This window comes from Muntiacus reevesi, chromosome 8, assembly GCF_963930625.1.
Source record: "Muntiacus reevesi chromosome 8, mMunRee1.1, whole genome shotgun sequence".
Taxonomy (NCBI): domain Eukaryota; kingdom Metazoa; phylum Chordata; class Mammalia; order Artiodactyla; family Cervidae; genus Muntiacus; species Muntiacus reevesi.
This window is the reverse complement of record NC_089256.1, coordinates 86,253,879-86,264,587: the sequence shown is the minus strand read 5'-3', so window position 1 is coordinate 86,264,587 and position 10,709 is coordinate 86,253,879. Positions and strand designations below refer to the sequence as shown.

General features: G+C 33.9%; 1 protein-coding gene across 1 annotated transcript in view; it reads left to right on the top strand.

Annotated features, from left to right (window-relative positions):
• The first annotated feature begins 687 nt into the window (after positions 1–687).
• LEKR1 (leucine, glutamate and lysine rich 1) overlaps positions 688–10,709 on the top strand; it is a 180,524-nt gene continuing 170,502 nt past the window's right edge. Inside the window, exon 1 of the mRNA XM_065942127.1 lies at positions 688–902. Within this exon, the coding sequence (XP_065798199.1) occupies positions 688–902 (215 nt within the window). The remainder of the gene's footprint in view (positions 903–10,709) is intronic.

The window sequence follows — 10,709 nt, the reverse complement described above, 5'->3', positions numbered from 1 at the left end:
CTTGGGTTTAATGTCAGCTTCTCCACTTACCAGTCGGTTATTTAACTTCAGTAGTCCCTGTGTTCTTATCTGTAAAATAGGTCTAACTATACCTACCTGAGGGGGAAAAGAGCTGATTTAGGGAGAAGAGATTAAGTTCAAAGTGTTTCTTCTATTTGTGGTTTTATGACAGAATGTTAAATTCTGTGCAAATCATAAAATGTTAAAACTGAACAGGAGCTAGAACTCATTTGGCCCCATGCCATAATTGTATAAATGAGGAAAATGAAGTCTGAATAAGCTAAAAGCCATCTCCAAGATCACAGTGCAGTTGGCAATGAAAGGCCAGTGATTTCTTCCCACCTCAGGGAAAACTCATCTTAAAGCAAGAATTGTAAAGATATTTTCATCAAAAAGTTTTATTTTATGGCAGATATTTCAAGATATATAAAGATATAAATCTTTCTTAGAGATACTATGGAGAAATTATTACTCTGAAAAATTCTACTCTAATTCCAAGATTTTGTCAGAGTCAATATCATGCCACTTTTAAAAATTTTATGAAGTGTTGTAATTATTACTCCACGGCAGAGCACAATATACGTTTACTTCATTTGACCAAGATGGTTGCAATAACATCTTCAGTTGAACTTTACTTTTTAGAAATTAAAAAAAATCATTTCAGTAAATGTATGTTCTATTTTATAGATGTCTCCTGAAGAAAAAGTTTGTAAGTACTGTGGAGTCAGCTATCTAATTCTACATGAGTTTAAGGCTATGGAAGAAAAAGTAAAAGCGATGGAAAAAGAGATGAAATTTTATCAAGGAAGTATAGAACGTGAAAAGAGACTTCAAGAAAAACTACAGTCTCTTAGCCAAGATTTTGAACGGTACAAAATTGACAATGAATCCAAAACAGAAAGGTTAGAGTATGTTATTCTTTTCTATCATTTATTTAGTTTGGAAGAAAAGTACAGAAAATGGATTTGACTTTTGTTTTTCTAGAATTTCTCTATATCAAGTATAATTTATACCTTGACACATTTGAATTTGTTCATTAATTATTACTGATTACCAAGTATAATTCCTAGATATAATCTGAACATTCCTTTGAGGCTTATGTTTCTATCTGAATAATTGGTGGTGGTGGTTTAATCACTAAGTCATGACTAACTCTTGTGACCCTGTGGACTGTAGCCTGCCAGGCTCTTCTATCCATCTGAATAACTAGAAACCAATTAATTCAGTAACTATAAGTTGAGATGGGTTGATTTTTACTTTCTCCGGATTTATAGCTTAACTTTATCATTAGAAAGTTTTATTTATAAAAAATCAGGTGAATTTTGGTAGTTTTTATACCTAATATTATTTTTAGGTGTCCTTGACTATTTAGATTTATAGAATAAGGTTTTCATGTTATGAAAAGGTTGCCAAAACATTAAAACTGGCACATGATTCTAAATCAATAAAGTTGGAGTAAAATTAGAAATTGGGTTCCTAATGCTGGTTAAGTCCAACCAGCAATTTATTCTGCCTGAAGACACCTCATTGAGCCTATATAGACACTCATACAAAAGGTTTTTTGCTGTTGTTTCATGACTTTTCCTTCTAATGAATATTTTTCCACTTTAAAATATCGACAGTTGATATAGTAAACAATGAACAAATGAATATATTGAACATTGTGTCCTTGTAAAGTAGAAGTTTTCTTAAATCTCTTAGAATTAAGTACTTGTCTTAAATTTTATTACAAATTTAAATAATTATATTAAATATCAGTTCTTAGTCTTTTGCTAGGAAAGTTTTGTTTTCTTGAATTTCAGGTCTGAAAAAGTATTTAATCATATTTGAGTGGAAAAATTAAAGCATTTAGTTTAAAATTTTAAATACGGAGGGTTTTTGCTTATCAGATTCTTTTGTTTATTGTTATAGTTTGCTTTCTTTAATAATTATATGCTTAATACATAAACATACAAAACAAAAGAAATATTTAGAAGAAAATGCAAGAAAGTCCTTTTTTATTCTTCTGATTACTTTCTTTCACTGGAAATAAAAAATACTACTTTTAATGGTTTGGTGTATGTTTCTAGATCCTTCATTTTTCCTTAAGCTTTATTAAAGATATTATTTTTAAATATATGTAATGTATTTAAGCTATGTAGTTTTAAAACTATTTTTTAATAGACTAGTTTTTAATATAAGTAACATATTAAAAATAAGTGTGTCTTTTACCACTTAATTTTATATTCTGGAAATAACTCCATGTTAATACATATAGATCTATCTTATTATTAACTGCTACAATGTCTTCCTTACTAAGAATATGCCATAATTTACTGAACCATTTCTCTTTTCAACATTTAGATTATTTCCAGTATTTATAACTACACATAGTATTTATATTTATATTATTGTGTGCATATGTTTTTCCATAGGATAAATTCCTAGAAGTGAAATTGCTGAAAAAAGAGTAAATGCCAATTTAAGATTTTGATGGACATTATACCAAACTGTCCTTTGAGAAGAGAGGGTTAATTTATATTTGGCCAATAGTTTATAAAGTGGCCATTTTCTTATATCTTGTTAGTATTGGAATCTTCTTAAATTTTCTCAAATTTTCACTTTTCTTCTTGGTAAAAAAAAATTGTTACTTCATGATTATTTAATTTGTGTTTCTTTATTGCTAGTGAGGTTGAATTTTTTTTCATATGTTTATTAGATATGTATATTTCTTCTTTTATGAATTACTTGTTCATATATATTGTCCAAATTTCTATGGTGCTATTTCTATGTTTTTGTTTATGTATAGGAGTTTTTAATATAATATGGACTTATACTTTATTTACACATTGCTAATATTTTCTCATGGTTGTTTATCTTATTGTTTATTGTATTTTTTTTGGTATCAGTTTTTTAAAAATATCTTATGCCGAATTCTGGAAAGGGTTCTGTGTCAAGTTAGTTTGGTTGCAAACAACAGAAGCTTGTTTTGGCTTTTGCTAACCTAGATTCAAGCAAGTTGAAAAACAACATATATTTAAAACTTTTATGGTATTGTTGTTTTGGTAAGTCTTTAAATCTGTTTATTAGTTATATTTGTGATTTCATGTTTTTTATTGTTCTTTTAAAAATATTTATTTATTTTTTGTTCCTACACACCTATAAGGTTTCCCTGGTGGCTCAGCAGTAAAGGATCTGCCTGCAATGCAGGAGATGCAGGTTTAATCCCTGGGTTGGAAAGATCCGCTAGTAAAAGAAATGGCTACCCACTCCAGTACTCTTCCATGGAGAATTCCATGGACAGAGGAACCTGGTGGACTGCAGTCCATAGGGTCAGAAAAGAGTTGGAAATGACTTAGCAACTAAACAGCAACACACCTATAACTTCTCTCATTATATACATCCCACGTCACAGAGAATCATTTGTTATAGTTAATGAGCTTGTCTTGGTACGTCATTGTCACCCCAAATACATGGTTTTACAATAGGGTTAACTTTTTTTTTGCCACTTTATTCATTTTTTAAATTGAAGGATAATTGCTTTACAGAATTTGTGGTTTCTGGCATACATCAACCAGAATCAGTCATAGGTACACCCGTGTCCCCTCCCTCCCAGATCTCCCTCCCATCTCCCTCCCCATCCCACCCTTCCAGATTGTCACAGAGCCCCTTTGGTGGTGTGCATTCCATGGGCTTTGACAGATGTTTAATACCATGTATCCACCATTGTAGCGTCATACAGAATAGATAATGCTGCCCTAGAGATCCTGTGTTCTGCCTGTTTGTCCCCCACCCCGCAAGGATGGACAATCACTGTTTCATTGCTGTCTCCATAGTTTTGCCTTTTTCAATATGCCATATTGTTGAAAATGTCCATTGACAGAAGAATGGATAAAGGAGATATGGTGCATACATACAGCAGAGTATTACTCAATCTTTAAAAAGAATGAGATAATGCCATTTACAACAACATGGATGGACCTGAAGAGTGTAATACTGAGTGAAATAAGTCAGAGAAGGAAAAATACTATATGACATCTCTTTCATGTGGAATCTAAAAAGAAATGATACCAATGAACTTACCTACAAAATAGAAACAGACTCACAGACTTAGAGAATGAACTTTTTGCTGGGCAGAAGGAGGTGGGGAAGGAACAGTTAGGAAGTTTGGGATGATTGACATGTACACACAGCTACTTTTAAAATGGATAACCAAAAAAGACCTACTGTATAGCTTATGAAACTCTGCTTAATGTTATGCGGCAGCCCGTATGGGAGGGGTGTTTGGGGGAGAATGGATGTGTGTATATGTGCAGCTGAGTCCCTTTGCTGTTCACCTTAAACTGTCACATTGTTAATTGGCTACACCCCAGGACAAAATGGGCTTCCCAGGTGACACTGGTGGTAAAGAACCCGCCTGGCAATGCAGGAGATATAAGTTCGATCCCTGGGCTGGAGAGATCCTCTGGGGGAAAGTATGGCAGCCCACTCCAGCAGTCTTGCCTGGAGAATCCCATGGACGAGAATCCTGGTGGGCTATAGTCCATGGGGTTGTAAAGAGTCAGACATGACTGAAGAAGAAAGAGAATGTCTTATGGTTAGAGTAATATAGTGTGTAACTTTCTAAAAATTAGCATCTTTCAGTTAGTAGTATACATTTAAATTTACTCCATGTCTTTTCATGGCTTTACAACTTATTTCTTTTTTTAGGACTGAATAATGTTCCATTCTCTGGATGAACCACAGTTTATCCATTCACCAAACTGAAGGACACCTAGGTTGTTTCCAAATTTTGGCAGTTATGAATAAAGCTGCTGGAAATATCTATGTGTAGGTTTCTGTGTGGACATGTATTTTCAGCTCCTTTGGGTAAATACCAAAGAGTGTGATTACTGAATCATATAGTAAAAGTATGTGTAATTTTGTGAGAAGCTACCAAATTGTCTTCCAGGGTGGCTCTCTGATTCTACGTTCCCAGCAGCAATGAGAGTTCCTGTTACCAAATTCTCACCAACCTTTGGTGTCGTTGGTGTTTTGGATTTTAACCATTCTAATAGGTATGTAATAGTATATTGTGTTTTAACTTACATTTCCTTGAAGACATATGAGATTGAATATATTTTATTATGTCTACTATTGGTATGTCTCCTTTTATGAGGTGTTCATTCAGGTCTTTTGCCTATTTTAAATCATATTGCTTGTTTTCTTATTGTTGAGTGTTGTGAGTTCTTTGTATATTTTAGATAATAGTTCTTTATCAGATGTCTTTTGCAAATATTTTCTCCCAGTATGTGGCTCATCTTCTACTTCTTGATACTCTCTTTTGTAGACCAGAAGTTTTAAAATTTAATGAAGTCCTGCTTATTGTTTATTTCATGAATCTTGCATTTGGTGTTATATTTAAAAAGTCACTGCTATACCCAATGTCATCTAGGTTTTCTTCTATGTTACCTTATAGGAGTTTTGCAGTTTGTATGTTATATTAGGTCTATAATTCATTTGAGTTGATGTTTGTGAAGTGTGTATGACCTGTGTCTAGAATCCTTTTTTTGAGGATGGGGGAGGGGCCATGAGGATGTTGTCTAGTTGTTTCCAGTTTAAAAAAACCATCTTTGCTCCATTACATTGCCTTTGCTCCTTTGTCAAAGATCAGTTGACCATATATTCATTTGGTTCCATTTCTGGACTCTACTCTGTTCCATTAATCTATTTGTCAATTCTTTCACCAAACCCACACTATCTTTAATTTTGTGTAGCTTTATACTAAGTCTTAAAGGCAGATTTTGTCAGTCTTTCAGCTTTGTTCTTTTCCTTCAATATTGAGTTGTCTATTTGGGATCTTTTTCCTCTCTATGTAAATTTCAGAATTTGTCCATATCCACAAAATAACTTATTGGGATTTTGCTTGAAATTGAATTAAATCTGTAGATCAAGTTGAGAATTGATGTCTTGACAATGTTGAATCTTAATAATCCACAGACATGGACTATCTCTTTTATTTAGTTCTTTGTTTTTGTGCATATGAGTTTTATAGTTTTCCTCATATAGTTCTTATATATATTTCATCAGTTCGTACTTCATACCTACATTTTTGGAAGGCACTAATGTAAATGGTAATGATTTTTAACTCCATGTGTTCATGGTATTGGAGCCTTTCTAAAAGTACTTGTTAGTTCCAGGAGTTTCTTTGTTGATTTTTTCAGTTTGTTTGTGTAGGTGATCATGTCATCTGTGAACAAAGTTTAATTTCTTCTTTCCTAATCTGTATACCTATATTTTCTTGTCTTACTGAACAAGTTGGGACTTCATATACAATGTTAAATAGCAGTGGTTAGAGGAGACATCTTGTTCTTGCTCTCAGCAGGAAGCTTTCAAGTTTTTCACTATTAAATATGACATGAACTGTAGATATTTTGTAATTTTTTTTCTTTTTTTTTTGGTCTGTGGTGCGCAGCATTTGGGATCTTAGTTCCCTGACCAGGGAATAGCCCTGTGCCCCCTACAGTGGAAGCACAGAGTCCTAACCACTGAACCTTCAGGGAATCCCTACATTTTTTTTTTTTTTTTTAATCAAAGTGAGGAATTTTTTCTTTCTCCTAGTTTGCTGAGAGTTTTATCTTGAATGGATGTTGGATTTTGTCAAATGTTTTTTCTGCACCTATTGAAATGCTTGTGTGATTTTTCTTTAGCTTGTTAATGTGATAGACTAATTGGTTTTTGACTGTTGAACCAGCTTTGATACCTAGAATAAATTCCATTTGGTTGTGGTATATAATTGATTTTACATATTTTAATATTTTGTTAAGGACTTTTACTTCCATGTTCATGAAAGATATTTATCTATAGTTTTCTTGTAATTCCTTTGTATGGTTTAGTATTAGGGTAATGCTGGCCTTATTAAATGAGTTGTGAAATATTTTCAATCTTTTGGAAGAAAGTGAAAGAAAAGAAAGTGAAGTCACTCAGTCATGTCTAACTCTTTGTGACCCCATGGACTTTAACCTACCAGGCTCCTCTGTCCATGGGATTCTCCAGAATACTGGAGTGGGTTGCCATTTCTGTCTCCAGGGGATCTTCCCGACCCAGAGATTGAACCCGGGTCTCCCGCATTGCAGGGAGACGCTTTACCCTCTAGAGAGAATTGGTATAAATTTTTCCTTAAATTTTGGTAAAATTTACCAGTGACTCCATCTGGGCCTGGTGCTTCCTATTTTGGAAGTTTATTAATTATTGATGAAAGTTTTTTGAAATTTTTTTTTTGGTTAAGCTGTGTTTAGATTGTTCTTATGTGAGTTTTAGCATTTCTTCAGGGAATTGATTTATCTTGGTGATCAAATTTGTGGGCATAGAGTTATTCATAGTATTCCTTTTTAAAATTTTTTATGCTTTTTTCTTTTTCTGTTGAGGTATAGTTGATGTATAAGATTATATGTTACAGTTGTACAGCATAGTGATTTATACTTTTTAGGGGTTACAACTCCACTTATAGTTATCATAAAACATTGGCTGTACTCCATGTTGTACGGTATATCCTTTTAGTTTATTTTATACATATCAGTTTATATCTCTGACTCCCCCACCTTTGTATTGTCTCCTTTTCTCTCCCTGCTGGTAACCACTAGTTTGTTCTCTTTGATTCTGTTTTCATCTTGTTATATTCATTAGCTTGTTTTATGTTTTAGTTTTCACACATAAGTGATATGTTATTCGTGTTTTCTCTATCTGACTTATTTCATTTAGTATAATGCCCTCCAAGTTCATCCACATTGAGTTGGCCAAAAAGTTTGTTCATGTTTCTCCATAACATCTTACGGAAAAATCTGAAGGAACTTTTGTGTCAACCCAATATTTTTATGCTCTGTTGTTAGGCTGTTTTGTTAAGGATTGTTATCTCTTCTTAGAACACTGACCCCTTTATAATTATACAATACCCCTCTTTATTTCTGATAATGTTCCTTGTTTTGAAGACTTCTCTGAAACTAATGTAGATACTCTTATTTTCTTCTGTTTAGTGTTAGCATGATGTGTCTTTTTATACCCCTTTATTTTTAGTCTGTGTGTGTCTTTATATTTAAAATGTGTTTCTTGAAGGCAACGTGATAGTTGACCTACTCTGACAGTCTGTCTTTAAATTGGTGTATTTAAATAATTGATAACTGAAGTAATGACTGATATAGTTGGATTAATATCTATCATTTTTTGGTTATTGTTTTCTATTTGCTGCCCTTTTTCTTTGTTCTTATTTTTGTCTTCCACACTTTCTTTCTGTCTTTTGTGGATTTAATCAAGCATTTAATATAGTTCCATTTTACCTTTTTCAGAATATCAGTTATACTTCTCACTTTTTAAGGTGTTGCTTTAGAGGCTTCCCTGGTGGCTCAGATGGTGAAGAGTCTGCCTGCAATGCGGGAGACCCAGGTTCAATCCCTGGGTCGGGAAGGTCCCCTGGAGAAGGAAATGGCAACCCACTCCAGTATTCTTGACTGGAAAATTTCATGAATGGAGGAGCCTGGCAGGCTGCAGTTCATGGGGTCCCAAAGAGTCAGACATGACTAGTGACTAACACACAAAGTTTGTGATATATTTTTATAACTAATCCAAGTCAACTTTTAAGTAACACTTCACTGCTTCATTGGTAGTGCAAGTGCCTTATAATAGTTAAATATTCCTAATTTTCCCCTCCCATCACTTGTATCATTGCTGCCATTTATTTTACTTATAAATAAGTATGCATAAATATGTATGTATGTATAAATATATATGTGCGTGTGTGCTCAGTTGCACCAATCATGTCCAACCCTTTGTGACCCCATGGACTACAGCCTGCCAGGCTCCTCTGTCCATGGGATTCTCCAGGCAAGAATACTGGACTGGGTTGCCATGCCCTCCTCCAGGGAATCTTCCTGACCCAGGACTCGAACCTGCATCTCCTGTGATTCCTTGCATTGCAGGTGAATTCTTTACCACTGAGGCACCAGGAAGGCCCCATGCTAAGCCTTAGTTGGCATTTATCCTGCTTGGTATTCTCTGAAGTTCCTTGATCTGTGGTTGGTGTCTGATATTATTATAATTTAGAGGAAATTATCAATCATTGTTTCAAATATTTCTTCTTTTCCTTTCTCTGTATCATCTACTTCTGGTATTCCTATTAGGCAAATGTTATATCTTTTATAGTTGTCCCAGAGTTCTTGGATATTCTATTATGTTTTTAATTTTTTCTTTGCTTTTCAGTTTTAGAAGCTTTTCAATTACATTGTCATATCCTCCGGCACAGAGGTTCTTTCCTCAATAATGTCTATTCTAAAGAGCCAGTCAAAGGCATTCTTCATTTCTGTTAAACAGTGTTTTTTTTTTTTTTTAATCTCTAATTTCTTTTTAATTCTTTCTTCAAAATTCAATGTCTCTGCTTATATTATCCATCTGTTCTTTATGTGTTGTCTCCTTTTTTGTATTATATCCCCTTTCATATTAATCATAATTTTAAACAATTTCTGATCTGATAATTCTAACATTCCTGCCATATCTCACTCTACTTTTGATGCTTGTTCAGTCTCTTCAAACTCCTGTTTTTACCTTTTAGTATACACTACAAGTTTTTCTTGATAGGTTGACAGGACATAAAGGTGTAAAAGGAATTGCAATATATAGGCCTTTAGTAATGTGGCGGTAATGTCAAGGGAGGAGAAGTGTTCTGCAGTCCTGTGATTATGTCTCAGGCTTGCAGTGAGCCTTTGCCTGTGGGCTGTGAGCTTTACAGATGTTTCTCAGTTGCCGTGTCTTGCACTCCCCACCCCTGCCCTTAGGTGAAACAGTATTCCTAGAATGAGCTGAGCTGGGTTTTTCCCTTTGTCAGGTCAGTTAGGCTCAGATAATATCCCAGCAGGTTAAGGTCTGCTAAAATAGTTTCTCCTGAGGGAAGGCCGTATTAAACGTAATAGAAAGCTCAGGCATATTTAAAGTATTTTCTTGTCCCCTCCCCCTGACAGAAGCTCAATCAGGTTTTTCTTTGGATGTTAGGAGGTGTCACTTAGAGATTTACTCTCTTCACTGCTTCAGTTGTGCTGCACACACTCTGATATGTTGTATTTTCATTTTCATTCAGTTCTGTGTGTTTTTGTACAATTCTTAAAATTATCCTTTGAGAGTTTTTCTTTGACATATGGATTATTTGAGTTCAGTTCAGTCACTCAGTCGTATCCGATTCTTTGCGACCCCATGAATCGCAGCATACCAGGCCTCCCTGTCCATCATGGATTATTTAGAAGTATGCTATTTAGTTTCCAAGTGTTTATAGATTTTCTTGTCAGATTTCTATTAATGATTTCTAGTTTGATTCCGTTATGGTCAGAGAAGATACTCTGTATAATTTCAACTTTTAAAATTTTGTTATAATTGTTTTATTGCCAAAGATATGCATCTGCCTTGATGACTGTTCCATGGGTACTTGGGGAAAAAAGTATATAATGCTATTGTTGGGTGGAGTTTTCTAAAAGTGGCAATTAAAACCTAGTGATTGATGGTTTTCAGTTCTTTCATTTCCTTGCTGATTTTCTGTCTGATGAGTCTATCAGTTGCTAAGAATAGAATATTGGAAATTCCCAACTCTGATTGTGGGTTTGTCTATTTCTCTTTGAGTTTTATAATTTTTGCTTCATGTATTTTGTAGCTCTTTTGTTTGATATGAACATATCTAAAATTTTTGTTTTCCTGGATTGACTGTTGTTTCATTA